Raw genomic sequence first — 19,106 nt, 5'->3', positions numbered from 1 at the left:
ATTTATAAATCATTCATTAGAAAAGGAAATACTGCCAGAGGACTGGGGGACAGTTAATGTGATTCCTATAAATAAAAAGGGAGATAAAACAAGTCCAGGGAACTATAGACCAATTAGCTCAAAATGGGTGGTAGGAAAGATAACCAAATCCTTACCCAAAGATGCTATAGAAAAGCATCTAGAAATTGAAATTATAATAAAGAATAGTCAGCACATATTCCAAAAGGAAAGGTCATGCCTGGTCAACCTTGCTGAATTCTTTGAAAAAGGGTAGATAACGGTAATGCAGTAGACATAATGTAATTGGATTTCTAAAAAGCCTTTGATAAGGTACCGCATAGTAGACTCATGACTAAGGTCAGAACATGTGGAGTCAGGGGACAAGTAGCAGAATGGATAGAAAGCTGGCTGCAAAACAGAAAACAGAGAGTAGCGATTAAGGTAGTTACATAGATTGGCAAATGGTGGGAAGTAGGCATCCACAAGGATTGGAGTTGGGACCACTGTTGTTCACAACTTACATAAATGATTTGTACTCTGGAATCGGCACTACAATAGCAGATGACACCAAGTTTGAGAGAATAGTTAATAGTGAATATGATTGCGATAAAATACAGGATGACTAATAAACTTGTGGAATGGGTGTGAAATTAGCAAATTAACTTCCTATAGATAAGTGTGAGGTAGGAAGAACAAGGAGGCCACATGCTCCTTGGAAAATAATTGTCTAAATGGGGTAGAAGAACACCGGGATCTGGGAGTACAGAAACACAGATCACTAAAAAGTAGGGACACGGGTTAATGAGGCCATTAAAAAAGCAAACAAAGCACTGGGTTCATTTCTGATAGAATTGAAAAGCAGAGACATTATGTTAATCTTGTATAGAATCTTGGTTAGACCACACTTGGAGTGCTGTGAACAGTTCTGGCCTTCATATTATAAAAAGGATATAAAGGCACTGGAGAACATGTAAAGAAGATTCGCTAGAATGATACCCAAACTGAGAGGTTATATCAGGAAAGATTATATGAGGTGAGGCACTTTTCTTTAGAAAAGAGATTGAGGGGTGACCTGATTATGAAAGGGCTTGATAGGATAAATGTAGAGAAGAGGTTTCCACTTTTGGGTGAGACCAGAATTAGGGGCCATGAATATAAGATAATCACTAATAAATCTAATAGGGAATTCAGGAGAAATTTCTTATACCCATAGTATAAGTGTAAATAGCACGGAGTCCAGCTCGACGGACTACTGCTTCAACAAAGGACTTAACTCGGGGAATTTGGTGAGTGAGGGAATTCGGCGCAGTGAGGGAGGAGGTGCTGTTCTGGTCTTTTATGAACCAAGATGCGGTCTGAGTGAAGGAGCAGGAGATAGTGGGACCTGGTGAGTAGATGGTAAGTTTTCCAGAGAATAGTCTAGAAAGGACTAGTCAAGGGGGTGGAACAGTGGCAAATGGAGTTCAGTCTGGAGAAGTGTGAGGTAATGCATTCGGGAAAGTCTAACAAGGCAAGGAAATACTCAAGAAATGGTAGGATACTGAAAAGTGTAGAGGAACAGAGGGAATTTGAAGTGCATGTCTAGCGATCCCTGAAGTTGGCTGGACAGAGAGATAAGCTAGTCAAGAGGCATACGGGATACTTGCCTTTATTAGATGAGGCTTAGAATATCAGAGCTGGAACTGTATAAAACACTGGTTAGGCCACAGCTGGAGCTCTCCATGCAGTTCTGGTCACTGCACGATAGGAAAGATGTGATTGCACTGGAGAGGGTACAAAGGAGATTTACGAGGATGTTGCCAGGACTGGAGAATTTTAGTTATGAGGAAAGATTGGATAGGCTAGAGTTGTTTTCTTTGGAACAGAGGAGGCTGAGGGGAGACCTAACTGAAGTATATAAAATTAAGAGGGGTTTAGATCGAGTGAATAGGAAGGCACATTTTCCCTTCATTGAGGGGTCCATAATGAGGGGACAAAGATTTAGAGTAAGATGTAGGAGGTTTAAAGAGGGATTCAAGGAGAATTTTTTTCACTTAGAGGGCAGTGGGGATCTGGAACTCACTGCCTGAGAGGGTGGTAGAGGCAGAAACCGTCATAACATTTAAAAGTACTTGGATATGCACTTGAAGTGCCGTAACCTACAAGGCTATTGGCCAAAAGCTGGAAAGTGGGATTAGGCTAGATGGCTCCTTGTCGGTTGTGCTCTACATTTCTATGATTTCTCTGAGTGTTTAAAATGTGGAACTGGCTACCACAAGGAGTAGTTGAGGCGAACAGCACAGATGCATTCAAGGGGAAGCTAGATAAGCACACAAGAGAAAAAGGACAGAAGGATATGTTGATGGGGTTAGATGAAGAGGGGAGGGAGGAGCTTCGTGTAGAGCACAAACATTGGCATGGACTCGTTGCGCGAATGGCCTGTTCCTGTGCTGTAAATATTTTGTAATTTTGGACTTAACAGCAAGGAATGGGAAAAGGGCTCCAGGAGCCAACACTGTTCTCAAAAACATTTCCGACCCTGCCCATCCCAGATCAGAAGAAAACCCAGCAGGAGTTGGTGGGATGTACAGGTCTTGTCTCTATAATCTAGTTTGCTTGTGTCCATTGTAGCTGGGACTATAGGATTTGAAAAACAGTTCAGAAATTCATTCGAAACAAGCCTAGTCTAAAGTTTGTCCAGCTCATTCTACTTATCTAAATATTTAGTGGATTTATCTGAAGATTCATGTGTCCACAGATACAATTTGACTCTTCTCCAAAAGTGACAAAATACTTCTGGTATTTTAACACCTTGTGTTTTCCTTAAAGAAAAGTCTCACATCTAGTTCAGTTTGGGGTGATTGTGTAGAGTTTGTTCAAGTATAATAGAGCAAAGAGTTGCTTAATCTTGCTGAATAATAGCTCATTTGATTTACCTTGCTGAATGCAGCTGCCCCTCCTTCAGTGTTACCTCTTCCACTTTCCTTAGCAAAGTTAACTTCTGGGTCCATGGGTATATCCTTATTTGATGAACTCTGGTTTATTCTGTAAATGTCAATTCCATCGACTACTTTTCAGTAGAATTTTTCTTCCAAACCTTGGAGCAAAAAATACACAAGTTCATAAATCTCTGGTTTTTGGTTCTCACTAAAATTAAGGGATTTCAGTGTCAAGCAATGAAATATATTCCAAACTTTAGGGTTCAGGGTCAGCATCAATTCAGGCATAGCACAGGTCAGATGCCAGGTAAGGGTTCCTTCATTTGGCCTTTTTCAACTTAATTTCAACTTTAGATGAGTATCCCGACTGCAAAAACCAGAGGTTTACAGCAGAGACTAGGCTGTTCAGCCCAATGCATTGTGCCAGCTCTTTGCTGGAGCAATCAAAAACAAAACATACTGCCCTGCATTCTCCCCATGGTTCTGTATATTTATAGGCTTCAAATACTTATTCAATTTTTACAGCAACAACAACTTGTTGGGGTGAATGTTTATTGGGGGTAGGCGGGACTGTGGAGTTGAGGTTACAATCAGATAAGCCATGATCTTATTGCATGGTGGAGCAGGTTGGAGGGGCTGAGTGGCCTACTCCTTTTTTTTTCATTCATGAGATGTGGGCATCACTAGCTAGGACAGAATTTATTGTCCATTCCTAATTGCCCTTGAGAAGGTGGTGGTGAGCTGCCTTCTTGAACCGTTGCAGTCCATGTGGGATAAGTAGACCCACAGTGCTGTTAGGAATGGAGTTCCAGGATTTTGACCCAGTGACAGTGAAGGGACAGGGATATAGTTAAGTCACGATGGTGTGTGGCTTAGAGGGGAACTTGCAGGTGGTGCTGTTCCCATGCAACTGCTGCCCTTGACCTTCTAGGTGGTAGAGGTCGTGGTTTTGGAAGGTGCTGTCTAAGAAGCCTTGGTTCATTGCTGCAGTGCATCTTGTAGATGGTACACACTGCTGCCACTGTGTGTCGGTGGTGGAGGGAGTGAATGTTTGTGGATGGGGTGCCAATCAAGCGGGCTGCTTTGTCCTGGATGATGTCGAGCTTCTTGAGTGTTGTTGGAGCTGCACCCATCCAGGCAAGTAGACAGTATTCCATCACACTCCTGACTTGTGCCTTGTTGATAGTGGACAGGCTTTGGGGAGACAGGAGGTGAGTTACTCGACGCAGGATTCCTGGCCTCTGACCTGCTCTTGTAGCCATTGTATTTATATGGCTACTCCAGTTCAGTTTCTGGTCAATGGTAACCCCTAGGATGTTGATAGTGGGGGATTCAGTGATCGTAATACCATTGAATGTCAAGGGGTGATGGTTAAATTCTCTATTGTTTGTGATAGTCATTGCTTGACACTTGTGTGGCATGAATATTACTTGCCGCTTATCAGCCCAAGCCTGGATATTGTCCAGGTTTTGCTGCATTTCTACACAGACTGCTTCAGTATCTGGGGAGTCGCAAATGGCGCTGAACATTGTGCAATCATCAGCGAACATCCCCACTTCTGACCTTATGACTGAAGAAAGGTCATTGATGAAGCAGCTAAAGATGGTTAGGCCTAGGACACTACCCTGAGGAACTCCTGCAGTGATGTCCTGGAGCTCAGATGATATGACTCCAATCAACGGAGAGGTTTTCCCCCAATTCCCATTGACCTTAGTTTTGCGAGGGCTCCTTGATGCCATACTTGGTCAAATGCTGCCTTGATGTCAAGGGCAGTCACTCTCACCTCACCTCACCTCTGGAGTTCAGCTCTTTTGTCCATGTTTGAACCAAGGCTGTAATGAGGTCAGGAGCCGAGTGGCCCTTTCGGAACCCAAACTGAGCGTCACTGAGCAGGTTATTGCTAAGCAAGCACCGCTTGATAGCACTGTCGACGACCCCTTCCATCACTTTACTGATGACTGAGAGTAGACCGATTAGCCAGGTTGGATTTGTCCTGCACTTTGTGTTTTGTGCTCCTGCTCCTAATACGTATCTAAGTATGTTCATATGTATTTATCTAGTGCCTTTCATGTAGTAAAACATCCCAAGGCACTTCACAAGAACATTATCAAACAAAATTTGACACCAAGCCATAAAAGGAAATATAAGGAAAGGTAATCAAAAGCTTAATCAAAGAGGAAGGTTTTAAGGAGCGTCTTAAAGGAAGAAAGGTAGAAAGCCAGAGAGGTTTAGGGAGGACATTCCAGAGCTCTGTCAACTGCCAATAGTGGAGTGATTAAAATTGGGGATGCACTAGAAGCCAGATTGGAGGAGTGCAGAGATCTCTGAAGCATGTAGGCTGGAGGAGGTTACAGATATAATGGCCTCAGGCTCAACCATGTGGCTCTCACAGACTAGTCAAGAAACAGCCTGATATAGTCATACTCACAGAAACATACCTTATATCTAATGTCCTAGACACCACCATCAGCATTCCTGGGTATGTCTTGTTCCACCGGCAGGACAGACCCACCAGAAATGGCAGCACAGTGGTATACATTTGGGAGGGAGTTGCCCTGGGAGTCCTCAACAGTGACTCCAGACCCCATGAAGTCTCAAGGCATCAGGTCGAACATGGACAAGGAAACCTCCTGATGATTACCACCTACTGCCCTTCCTCCACTGAAGGATTAGTACCCCTCCATGTCAAACACCATTTGAAAGCAGCACTGAGGGTAGCAGTGGCACAGAATGTACTCTGAGTAGGGGACTTCAATACCCATCACTAAGAGTGGCTCGGTAAAACCACTACTGACTGAGCTGGCTGAGTCCTGAAGGACACATCTGCCAGACTGGGCTGGAAGCAGGTGGTTAAGGAATCAACAAGAGGAAAAAACCTACGAGATCTTGTCCTCACCAATTTACCTGTTGCAGTTGCATCTGCCATTGACAGTATTGGTAGCAGTGACCACTGCATAATGCTTGTGAAAATGAAGTCCCGTCTTCACACTGAGGATACCCCCAGATTGTGTTGTGTGGCACTACCACCATGCTAAATGGCATAGATTCAGAACCGATCTGGCAGCTCAAAACTGGGCATCCATGAGGCGCAGTGGTTCATCAGCAGCAGAACTGTATTCAACCACAATCTGTAAACTCATGGCCTGCCATATCCCTCACTCTACCACTGCCATAAAGCTTGGTTTACTGAGGAGAGCATGCCAGGAGCAGCACCAGGCATATCTAAAAATGAAGTGGAAACATGGTGAAGCTACAACATAGAACTGTTTGCGTGCCAAACAACGGATGCAGCATACAACAGACAGAGCTAAGCAATCCCACAACCAACGGATCAGATCTAAGCTCTGCAGTCCTGCCACATCCAGTCATGAAAGGTGGTGGACAATTAAACAACTAACAGGAAGCGGAAATTCCACAAATATCCCCATCCTCAATGATGGAGGAGCCCAGCACATCAGTGCAAAAGATAAGGCTGAAGCATTTGCAACCATCTTCAGCCTGAAGTGCCAAGTAGATGATCCATCTCACCTCCTCTTGAGGTACCCAGAATCACAGATGCTAGTCTTCGGCCAATTTGATTCACTCCATGTGATATCAAGAAATAGCCGAAGGCACTGGATATTGCAAAGGCTGTGGGTCCTGACAACATCCTGGCTGTGATCCTGAAGACTTTGCTGCAGAACTAGCTGCGGCCCCTAGTCAAGCTGTTCCAGTACAACTACAACACAGGCATCTATCAGACAATGTGGAAAATTGCCCAGATATGTCCTACCCACAAAAACGCAGGACAAATCCAATCCAACCAAGTACCACCCCATCAGTCTACTCTTGATCATCAGCAAAGTGATGGAAGGTGTCGTCGACATGCTATCAAGCGCCACTTACACAGCAATAACACGCTCACTGAGGCTAACTTGGAGTCATACCTAGCACAAAGGAAGATGGTTGTGGTTGTTGGAGACCAATTATCTCAGCCCCAGGACATTGCTGCAGGAGTTCCTCCGGGTAGTGTCTAGGCCAAACCATCTTCAGCTGCTTCGTCAATGACCTTCCCTCCATCATAAGGTCAGAAGAGAGGATGTTTGCTGATGATTGTATGATGTTCAGCACCATTCACAACTCCTCAGATACTGAAGCAGTCCGTGCCCATATGTAGCAAGACCTGGACAACATTCAGGCTTGGGCTGATAAGTGGCAAGTAACATTCGTGCCACACAAATGCCAGGCAATGATAATCTCCAACAAGAGCAAATCTAACCATCTCCCCTTGACAATCAATGGCATTACCATTAAAGGCTGGCTCAGGTCTGCAAATGAAACCCAACCTGAGCCCAAAAGAACCACATCCGACCCCAAGCACGACCCGGCCCGAGTCCTTTCATTTTTTTCCCGTGCCCGACCCGACCATCAGTTAACCTACCTTCCATTTTTCAATTTGTTGCTTATCTGCACAAGCTTAAAATAACTGTAACAAAACCACCTTTCTCGTCCAAATATTACATTAACAGTGGAGCTACTTACTTGAGGTTGTGATAGAGCATGTCCGACCTGGCCCGACCTGACCCGAGCCCGAATGCCAGACCTGGAAGTGCAACCTGCCCTGATCCCGACACATGTCGTCGGGTCCCATCGGGTTTGGGTCGGGTAGCCGGCCTTTAATTACCATCAACATCCTGAGGGTTACCATTGACCAGAAACTGAACTGGAGTAGCCACATAAATATTGTTGCTACAAGAGCAGGTCAGAGGCGAGGAATCCTACGGCGAGTAACTTACCTCCTGACTCCCCACAGCATGTCCACAAGTCAGGAGGGTGATGGAATACTCTCCACTTGCCTGGATGAGTGTAGCTCCAACAACACTCAGGAAGCTTGACACCATCCAGCACAAAGCAGCCCTCTTGATTGGCACTCCATACACTACATTCATTCCCTCCACCACCGACGCACAGTGGCATTTGTGTGCACCATATACAAGATGCACTGCAGCAACTCACCACGCCTCCTTCGACAGCACCTTTCAAACCTGTGATCTCTACCACCTAGAAGGACAAGGGCTGCAGACGCATGGGAATGCCACCATCTACAAGTTCCCCTCCAAGCCACACACCATCCTGACTTGCAAATATATTGCTATTCCTTCGCAGTCGCTGGATCAAAATCCTGGAACTCACTCCCGAACAGCACTGTGGGTGTACCTGCACCAGATGGACTGCAGCGGTTCAAGAAGGCTCACCACCACCTTCTCAAGGGCAATTAGAGATGGGCAACAAAATGAATAAACAGAACATGCTGCTAAACTGTACACAATGGCTGTTAATAGAATTTCTAACAGCTGATGGGATGTACCAAATAAGGTATAATACTTCACTTATTTTGGGATGACTTGTTAACAGCGAACTTGGAGCTGGGATGGGGTACTAATTATTGCTGGAAAGATTGTTATATTTCTGACAGATTGCCTTATGTGACAGAAATGAAGAAGAAAAGAAATTAGAAACTGTCCTGGTCACCTCTTCAAATTTCAGACTATTAAATATGTTGCCTTAATTAAATCATTCAAAAGAAAATTTGACAGATTCTTTCCCTAACAGGGAATAGAGGGATATAAGCTTCAGGAAGGCGAAAGATGAAAAGTTAGAATATTAAGCCTGAGCTATTAAGCCAAATGACAGGACAACTTAGACTTGGGTGTATGGGGCATAATTTTAAAATTTGCAGATGACACAAAACTTGCAAGTTCTGTGAACTGTGAGGAGGATAGTGATAAAGTTCAAGAGGACATAGATAGGCTGGTGGAATGGGCAGACAAGTGGCATATGAAATTTAATGCAGAGAAGTGTGAAGTGATTCATTTTGGTAGAAAAAATGAGGAGGCAATATAAAATAAAACCGTACAATTTTAAAGGGGGTGCAGGAGCAGAGGGACCTGGTGGTATATGTTACAAATCATTGAAGGTGGCAGGGCAGCTTGAATATTGTGTTCCGTTCTGGGCACCACACTTTAGGAAGGATGTGAAGGCATTAGAGAGGGTGAAGACAAGATTCACAAGAACATTCCAGGGATGAGGAACTTCAATTTTGAGGATAGATTGGAGAAGCTGGGATTGTTCTCCTTAGACAAGAGAAAGTTGAGAGGCTTGAACACAGTAGATATGGGGAAACTGTTTCTGTTGATGGAAGGATCGAGAACCACAGGTGAGATGGGCAAAAGAAGCAACGGTGGCATGAGGGAATTGTTTTTTTACACAGCAAGTGGCTAGGATCTGGAATGCACTGCCTTGAGAGTCTGATGGAACAGATTCAATTAAGGCTTTCAAAAGGAAATTGTGTAAGGACCTGAAGAGAAAAAATGTGCACGGCTATGGGGAAAGGATGAGGGAGTTGGACTTGGTGAGTTGCTCTTGCAGAGGGTCAGCATGGACACAACAGGTCGAATAGCCTCCTTCTGTGCTGTAACCATTCTACAATTCTATGATTCTATAACCTGCATGGTTGAAAAACATTTCCTCAATCTTATGTTCTTACAATGTGTTGTTAACTCATCTGGAATAACGCAGGATGTTGTTTGCACCCAGTGTAGGAGAACTGAATCAAGAGATACAGGTCTGGATTTTCCTTACAAAAAAAAATTCCAACCATTTTTAGGTGGGCCAAATTCACAATCGATGTATATTTTGGATCCTGTGATCTGCACCACCACCTATACTGAACCCGTCCTCTTGCACATAAATGACGGCAGGTGGGAGTGGCTAATATCTCCCTCTAATGTCACTGCCTCTAACTTGCCAACAGTAACCGTGCCAATATACAAGGGGCAGTATTAAAAGAGCATGTCCCAGAGCCAATAATATGTGGTGGAGATTATATTTTGTGACTTTTTCTGAGCACCCTCTGATTTTCGAGAAGGTGACCAAACAGGTGGATGAGGGTAAAGCCGTGGATGTGGTGTATATGGATTTCAGTAAGGCGTTTGATAAGGTTCCCCACGGTAGGCTATTGCAGAAAATACGCAAGTATGGGGTTGAAGGTGATTTAGAGCTTTGGATCAGAAATTGGCTAGCTGAAAGAAGACAGAGGGTGGTGGTTGATGGCAAATGTTCATCCTGGAGTTTAGTTACTAGTGGTGTACCGCAAGGTTCTGTTTTGGGGCCACTGCTGTTTGTCATTTTTATAAACGACCTGGATGAGGGTGTAGAAGGGTGGGTTAGTAAATTTGCGGATGACACGAAGGTCGGTGGAGTTGTGGATAGTGTCGAAGGGTGTTGTAGGGTACAGAGGGACATAGATAGGCTGCAGAGCTGGGCTGAGAGATGGCAAATGGAGTTTAATGCGGAGAAGTGTGAGGTGATTCACTTTGGAAGGAGTAACAGCAATGCAGAGTACTGGGCTAATGGGAAGATTCTTGGTAGTGTAGATGAGCAGAGAGATCTTGGTATCCAGGTACATAAATCCCTGAAAGTTGCTACCCAGGTTAATAGGGCTGTTAAGAAGGCATATGGTGTGTTAGCCTTTATTAGTAGGGGGATCGAGTTTCAGAGCCACGGGGTCATGATGCAGCTGTACAAAACTCTGGTGAGGCCGCACCTGGAGTATTGCGTGCAGTTCTGGTCACCGCATTATAGGAAGGATGTCGAAGCTTTGGAAAGGGTGCAGAGGAGATTTACTAGGATGTTGCCTGGTATGGAAGGAAGGTCTTACGAGGAAAGGCTGAGGGACTTGGGGTTGTTTTCGTTAGAGAGAAGGAGGAGGAGAGGTGACTTAATAGAGACATACAAGATAATCAGAGGGTTAGATAGGGTGGATAGTGAGAGTCTTTTTCCTCGGATGAGGATGGCAAACACGAGGGGACATAGCTTTAAGTTGAGGGGTGAAAGATATAGGACAGATGTCAGAGGTAGTTTCTTTACGCAGAGAGTAGTAGGGGCGGAACGCCCTGCCTGCAACAGTAGTAGACTCGCCAACTTTAAGGGCATTTAAGTGGTCATTGGATAGACATATGGATGTAAATGGAATAGTGTAGGTCAGATGATCGGCGCAACATCGAGGGCCGAAGGGCCTGTACTGCGCTGTAATATTCTAATTCTAATTCTAATTCTAATTCATCATAATAATGTTCTTTAAAAGCAACACAACTGAAAGGTTCAGCCTATTCCTGCCCACTGAACTGATTTCTTCCTATCTCAACTCCATTTTTTCTCCCCTTGTCCAGTCTCTCCCCACCTACATCTGCGACTCTCCTGATGCCCTCCGTCACTTTAACAATTCCCAATTTCCTGGCCCTAACTGTCTCCGCTTCACCATGGGTGTCCAATCGCTCTACACCTCCTTCCACAACCAGGACGGTCTAAGGGCTCGCCGCTTCTTCCTTGAACGGAGGCGCAACCAATCCCCAGCCACCACCACCCTCCTCCACCTGGCTGAACTTGTTCACACATTTAATAACTTTTCCTTTAACTCAACTCACTTTCTCCAAATAAAAGGCACAGTGGCGCAGTGGTTAGCACCGCAGCCTCACAGCTCCAGGGACCCGGGTTCGATTCCGGGTACTGCCTGTGTGGAGTTTGCAAGTTCTCCCTGTGTCTGCGTGGGTTTTCTCCGGGTGCTCCGGTTTCCTCCCACAAGCCAAAAGACTTGCAGGTTGATAGGTAAATTGGCCATTATAAATTGTCACTAGTATAGGTAGGTGGTAGGGAAATATAGGGACAGGTGGGGATGTTTGGTTGGAATATGGGATTAGTGTAGGATTAGTATAAATGGGTGGTTGATGTTCGGCACAGACTCGGTGGGCCAAAGGGCCTGTTTCAGTGCTGTATCTCTAATCTAATCTAAAAAAAAAATCTAAACTATGGATACCTGCATGGGTCCGAGCTATCCCACAAAAAGGCAGGCATAAGTGGAGCATTCCTTGTTCCAGTCCTAACTGGGCCCGCTCCCTCAACTCTTTTTTCACTACATTGATGACTGTATCGGTACCGTTTCCTGCTCTCTCCCGGAACTGGAAAACTTCATCAACATTGTTTCCAATTTCCACTCTCTCGCACCTTCATATGGTCCACCTTCGACGCTTCCCTTCCTCGACTTCCCTGTCTCCATTTCTGGGGATAGGCCATCAACAAATATCATTTAAGTCTACTGACTCCTGACTCCCACAGCTACCTCGACCACACCTCCTCACACCCTGCTTCCTGTAAGGATCCCATTCCATTCTCTCAGTTACTCCGTCGCATCTGTTCTGATGATGCAACCTTCCATAACGCTGCTTCTGATATGTCTTCCTTTCTCCTTAACCGAGGATTCCCTCCACCATGGTTGACAGAGCCCTCAACTGTGTCCGACCCATTTCCCGTACCTCTGCTCTCATCCACCTCCCCTCCCTCCCAGAGCCATGATAGAGTTCCCCTTGTGCTCACCTTCCACCCCAGCAGCCTCCGTATTCAACAGATCATCCTCCGTCATTTCCACCATCTCCAGTGTGATGCCACCAAGAAACACATCTTCCCCTCCCCTTTCAGCATTCTGAATGGGCCATTCGCTCCGCGACACCCTGGTCCACTGCTCTATCACCCCCAACAGCCTGTCCCCTTCCCACAGCACATTTCCATGCAAGCACAGGAGATGCAACACCTGCATTTTCATCTCCTCTCTCCTCACTGTCCAAGACCCCAAACACTCCTTCCAGGCGAAACAGCAATTTACACGTACTTCTTTCAATTTAGAATACTGTGTTTGCTACTCACAATGTGGTCGCTCTATATTGGGGGAACCAAATACAGATTGGGTGACTGCTTTGCGGAACACCTCCATTCAGTCCACAAGCATGACCCTGAGCTTCCAGTGGCTGCCATTTAATTCCCCATCCTGCTCTCATGGTGACATCACTGTCCTTGGCCTACTGCAGTTTTCCAAAGAAGCTCAACACAAGCTGGAGGAACAGCACCTCATCTTTCGATTAAGCGCTTCTGGACTCAAGATTGAGTTCAACAATTTCAGACCATAATGCCACTTCACTTTCTAATCTTTGCATGTTTTGGTCTTAATCTTGTTTTTCTCTTGTTTTTGCTTTCAGATGGCAGCTGTTCATTATTCTGCCATTCACACCTCCTCTGGACAAAGCTTTTGTCTCTTTACTTGTCCCATTATTACTCCCTTTGGCCCTGCCTCAACAACTCTTGTTATTTAATGTCTCCCGCCTTCCGCCCTGTCACAGACCTTCCCTTTTGTTCTTTTTTGACCCTCCCGTATTTGACTTACTTAAAACCTATTACATTTCTAACCTTTCCTAGTTCAGATGAAAGGTCATCAACCTGTTACATTGACCTGTTTCTCTCTCCACAGATGCTGTCATTCCTGCTGAGTATTTCCAGTATTTTCTGTTTTTATAACTGAAAGGTTCTGCTTTTGAAGTGTGTCTGAAGATTTGAAAATTTTGAGGTTAAAAAGTTAGATTTCCAGATGGGAATGCATTATGAAAATTAGGATGATGAGGATATGACAGAGAATAGACTGACGGAAAAAAGAGTGATCCATCATGAAAGATGGTTGAATGCAACCAACCGATAATCACTCCACAGGGTTAATCAACCTTGCAACTGTACTTAGCTTTGATGGGTTTCACACATTTATTTCTTGCCTAATGGCTGCAGTCTTAATCCTTCTTCTATTGACATCCTTGCCAGTATTATCCTCTTAGATCTCAAATGGAAGTCCCACATTTTCTACATTACTGAATCTAGCACCAAGAAGTTAGGTTGCCTATTCTCTGAACTTTCCAGCCATGTGGCTCCCAAAGTGACTCTTCCTACTCCCTACATCCTCATTGTTGAAATCAAGAGTAACCTTTGTTATGCCCACTCATTCTTTCCCAAGACCTCAGAACTGTACAATCTTCATCTCCTTCAGTTAATTCTTTCTCCAACAATCTCTAGGTTTTATTAAAAAAGAAAACTTAATCTTATCATTAGTTTTCAGTACTTCTTGGATTTTCCTCATATCTCCAACTCTTTTGAATGTTGGTTGTGTCCTGTACAATGTTGCCTTTCCTCCAGGTTTCTCATTTTAGGAAATGAAGTATAGATGTCATAACAAAGCTTTCAATAAATACAATACAAACACAAAACAAATCAAATAGATGGTGAAGAGGGAGATACACAATGTACCTCATTAACCGCTTATGATTTTATAGATTATGAGATTTCCCTTCTGTTTGCAATAACCCACGGTGTAACTGTACAAGGCCAACATTTTCAACGGTGGCCTGAAATCACAGAATCACAGAATAATACAGTGCAGAAGAGGCCCTTCAACACATCGAGTCTGCACCGATGCATTAAAACACCTGACCTGTCTACCTAATCCCATTTGCCAGCACTTGGCCCATAGCCTTGAATGTTACGACGTGCCAAGTGCTCATCCAGGTACTTTTTAAAGGATGTGAGGCAACCCGCCTCTACCACCCTCCCAGGCAGGGCATTCCAGACCATCACCACCCTCTGGATAATAACGTTCTTCCTCAAATCCCCCTTAAACCTCCCGCCCTTCACCTTAAACTTGTGACCCCTCGTAACTGACCCTTCAACTAAGGGGAACAGCTTCTCCCTATCCACCCTGTCCATGCCCCTCATAATCTTGTACACCTCGATCAGGTCACCCCTCAGTCTTCTCTGCTCCAGTGAAAGCAACCCAAGCCTATCCAACCTCTCGTCATAGCTTAAATGTTCCATCCCAGGCAACATCCTGGTGAATCGCCTCTGCACCCCCTCCAATGCAATCACATCCTTCCTATAATGTGGCAATCAGAATTGCACACAGTACTCCAGCTGTGGCCTTACCAAAGTTCTGTACAACTCCAACATGACCTCCCTGCTTTTGTAATCTATGCCTCGTTTGATAAAGGCAAGAGTCCCATATGTCTTTTTCACCACCTTATTAACTTGCCCTTCTGCCTTCAGAGATCTATGGACAAACACACCAAGGTCCCTTTGTTCCACGGAACTTCCCAGTGTCACATTACTCCTTCCAAAGTGTATCACCTCACACTTTTCAGCGTTAAATTCCATCTGCCACTTTTCTGCCCATTTGACCATCCTGTCTATATCTTCCTGTAACCTAAGACACTCAACCTCACTGTTAACCACTCGGCCAATCTTTGTGTCATCCGCGAACTTACTGATTCTCCCCCCACCCCCACATAGTCATCTATGTTGTTTATATAAATGACAAACAATAGGGGACACAGATCCCTGTGGTACGCCACTGGACACTGGCTTCCAGTCACTAAAACAGCCGTCTGTCATCACTCGCTGTCTCCTACAGCTAAGCCAATTTTGAATCCACCTTATCAAGTTACCTTGTATCCCATGTGCATTTGTTTTCTTGATAAGTCTCCCATGTGGGATCTTGTCAAAGGCTTTGCTGAAATCCATGTAAACTACATCAACTGCACTACCCTCATCTACACACCTGGTCACATGCTCAAAAAATTCAATCAAATTTGTTAGGCATTACCTCCCTCTGACAAAGCCATGCTGACTATTCCTAATCAAATTTTGCCTCTCCAAGTGGTGATAGATTCTCTCCTTCAGAATTTTCTCCAATAGTTTCCCTACCACTGACGTCAGACTCACTGGTCTATAGTTCCTTGACTTATCTCTACAACCTTTCTTCAATAGTGGGACCACATTAGCTGTTCTCCAGTCCTCTGGCACCTCCCCCGTGGCCAGAGAGGAATTAAAAATTAGGGTCAGAGCCCCTGCAATCCCTTGAAGACACCCGCTCTTTACAAAGACATCGTCAACCTCCAGAACCAGTCCCTACCTGTCTGCTCTGTGCTGTATATAAGTCGTTCGGCAATTCAATCCTCAGTAGAAATGCTGTTTTGTCATTGCCATGCGATCCGTAAACTCGCAGTTACAGGTACAAACATCAGAAAACAAAGGAGAGAGAGAGACTTCAAGCAGGAACCTTGCACACTCCACCCAAATTAAATGGTCTTTTGCTGCGTATTTACAGTGGGTTGGAGTATTTCCACAACTGGTTACTTTATGCAAATCAGCTTCACTTGCATTCGCCATTTAACTTTTGAACCACCGCTGCCGTGATAGGTAAAAACAATAAAAACTCAGCTTCTAATCAAATGTATTCAAAATAGACAAATCAAACACTTCTGATTAATAAACGGGCTTTTAGAATGGCAAAATCTGTTAGAATGGTTCCGCAAGTGTGTTTGGCTGAGCGCCGAGTATTATAAATGTTTCAGTCACAGCACTTCAGTGTGTAAATGTTCCCTCCTCGGTAACTTGTGGTGCGAACACTTTCCAATCTGGGCAAAAGGCAAATTAAAACAAAAATTAAACCGCTCTGGCTCAGTATCGATTCGCTACTCATCCCAGCACATCGGGAAGGTCCAGGACCTGTGGCTTGATCAGCCTGGTAAATGTAATTTAACTGCAACTCTTGGGTCTGAGGAATGGGAAATTCAACCACGGTTCCTGCTTCAGGTTGCAACATAGCTTCCCTTTACTGGATTTAGTGTATGTGTGGGGGTGGGGTGTATACTGGGTGGGTGTGTGAGAAAAAAAAGAAAAGCAATTAAAGAATGAAAAGATATGTCAAATGAAAACAAAATCAGGCTCGTCTGTGATGTCCCTCCCAGTCAAATAGCCTGCTAATACCCACTGTCTAAGCTCACATGTGTCGAATGGCCACAGAGTCAAGGAACCTGAGGTGCGCCAGTACAAATAAACTATTGGGTAAATATTTACTTTCGTTTGACCAGCTTCGGGCTACAAGAATGTCAGCCAGAGAGGATGGTGGCAGCAGCTGGAGGTAGGTCTTTTAGCATGGTTGGGGGTGCTGTGGTGCAAGGCCCTGGGGCGAGCGTGTGCGCCTAAGCCAGCAGCGACCAGTAATATCTTTGTGTAGCATGGAGGAATAAGAAAAATGTGAGTGTTTAAAAATGTTGTGGCCGTTGGTCGAGTGGCCAGCAGTAGACCCTTTCTGAACTCAATGTGGGACAACTCCTTCCAAAATGACAGTGGCCAGAGCATCAGCATCACCGGACTGACCGCTATCTGAGGCCCTTTCCCCCCTCTCTGTTAATGCCAATTTTAGAACATTAAAGTCAGCCTCTATGGGTCAGGTGAGTCAATGTCTTCAGAAGACAAGAGGTGAAGATGGAGGAAGGCAAGCATAATTATCCATCAGGATTTGAAAAAAAAACTGCAAAACAGAGAAGGCTACCTTCTCCCAGAAATTCAGGATTTTCTGAGGCTAAATTGTAGGCATTTTCTTTTGTGTCCTGGAAATTGAGGGTGAAGACATTTCTGCTGGTTTTCTGTCCCATTAAACTGGCACCAGCAGCCTTGCATCTCTCATGATTAGAGCTTTGTACCTCCTCAGCAACTCCATGGCCTCCTCACAGTGACTAAGGTCTTTAATTTCAGTGATGGATGCCCCTTGCAGACACAAACTAAATTTCTTCTGCAACAAGATTAAATGAAATAGGTGAAGTTTACCAATTAAGAAATGTCTCACAAGTGACATTGGACAGCTGATGGAAGCGATCTGCTGTTTTCACCCTGTTAACGTAAAGAAATAGGTTTCGAGGTTCTGAGTGTAAATGATTACTGTTTGCGGAGATGGGGACACATTCTGTAAGATCCCATTAATGCTCTTCTTAACTGGAATGCGGTATGAAGGATTATTTGTGTAGCAATTAATCTTTGAGGATGAGGGGCATGTTTGTGTTTAGGTTGCCATAGGAGGAAAGGGAGACTGGTCAGTGTGTTACCTTGGCTGCTTTTGTCAGGTCATTGAACTTCTTACAGCACTGTTCTGCAGTTGCAGCAATGAGAGAGGTGGCCCACTACTACCTCTTTCCACATAAGACACACTTTTTTAAAGCTTCTCCCCCATAGAGAGCTAACAGTCTCTCTTTCTCTCTCCTTTGCCCAATCTCACCCAGGAGGGATTGAAATTATGTGTTCTTATTCCAAGCAGCCCCCAGAACAGTATTTGTATTTTACAGAAAATCTGTGCCACAGACCATCGTGATTTAAATGCTGGTGGGATCAGTGTTGCAGAGCATTGGCAGGCACCAGTCAGGGGCACAAAACCAGTGTAATTGGTTTTGTGGAATTCCAGACCTTGTTCATTATTTTATCCATTTTACTTTTTCATATATTTATATTTAAAACCAAAAAAGAGAGAAATTAACAGATTGGAATAGATGAGCTGTTGCTCTATATGGTTACTACGCCATCTCCTCCCTATCGCAATGATGCTAATATCCTAAAATTATCATTTCCTCTATTTTTTTCTTTACTTGTGTCAGTATGATGTACAAACATCATTTTACTATCTCAAGAAAATATACCCAAGCACATTTTGTTCTCTCGGTTGTAAACATTTTTTATGTTTGATCTTTAATGCTTTGTGTTCACAGGAACCCATGAATAGACTAGACTTAGAATTGAGCCCCTGGCCATACCTGTGTAAATAAGATGTAGCGTCACCCTCTGGGTTTCAATTCCTAAATGATTTCCAGATGGGCAACACAAAACATTGCATTACCTCAATGTAATAAAGTAATGCAAGATAACAAACTGAAAACTTTAGCTACATATGGAAATGATAATCCCAAAGAATTAAGCTGAATGGAGAACGGGAGTATCTTCAGTATAAAATACAAGGCCTATCTGTAAAGTAATAAAAACACGCTATAAACATATCTAATAAATGAGTTCTGACGATAGGTTATAAACCTCAAACATTAACTCTTTTTCTCTCTTAAACATGCTACTTGACCAGTTGAACATTTCCAACATTTGCTGTTTTTATTTCTAACAAGTGTTAACTTGTCTCAATTGGTAGCATTCATGCACCTAAATTAGAAGATTGAGGGTTCAAGTCCCCCATTGGACTTGAGCACATAACCTAAGCTGACACCTCGAGCTGAAGTTTACCAGCCCCTCGACGCCATGAGTCGCGGCAGGGGCCCATAAAATTCTGCGGCGAGAAGCCCGCCTTGACCCCCGATGTCGAGAAGGGCCCACCACATTTTACCGGCGGCGGGAGGACCTCGGTGGGGGCCCCCCCCCCCCCCACCGCTTGGCAGTGGGGTCTTCATCTAAATATTTAAATTAACAAAAATTAGATGGAAATGAATTTACCTGCTGGCGGCGGCCGTC

At 44.3% G+C, this 19,106-nt stretch overlaps 1 protein-coding gene across 3 annotated transcripts in view; it reads right to left on the bottom strand.

Annotated features, from left to right (window-relative positions):
- LOC137380210 (uncharacterized) overlaps nt 1-16,296 on the bottom strand; it is a 48,058-nt gene extending 31,762 nt beyond the window's left edge. For all 3 annotated transcript variants that reach the window (XM_068052013.1, XM_068052012.1, XM_068052014.1), the window contains exons 1-2: nt 15,733-16,296; nt 2,916-3,076 (exon numbers count right to left, since the gene is read on the bottom strand). In XM_068052013.1, coding sequence (XP_067908114.1) covers nt 2,916-2,990 — 75 coding nt within the window. In that variant the 5' untranslated portion in view covers nt 2,991-3,076; nt 15,733-16,296. The remainder of the gene's footprint in view (nt 1-2,915; nt 3,077-15,732) is intronic.
- Nucleotides 16,297-19,106: the final 2,810 nt, after the last annotated feature.

This window comes from Heterodontus francisci, chromosome 19 (genome assembly GCF_036365525.1).
Source record: "Heterodontus francisci isolate sHetFra1 chromosome 19, sHetFra1.hap1, whole genome shotgun sequence".
Taxonomy (NCBI): domain Eukaryota; kingdom Metazoa; phylum Chordata; class Chondrichthyes; order Heterodontiformes; family Heterodontidae; genus Heterodontus; species Heterodontus francisci.
Note: the sequence above shows the minus strand (reverse complement) of the source record. Positions and strands in the feature narration are given on the sequence as shown.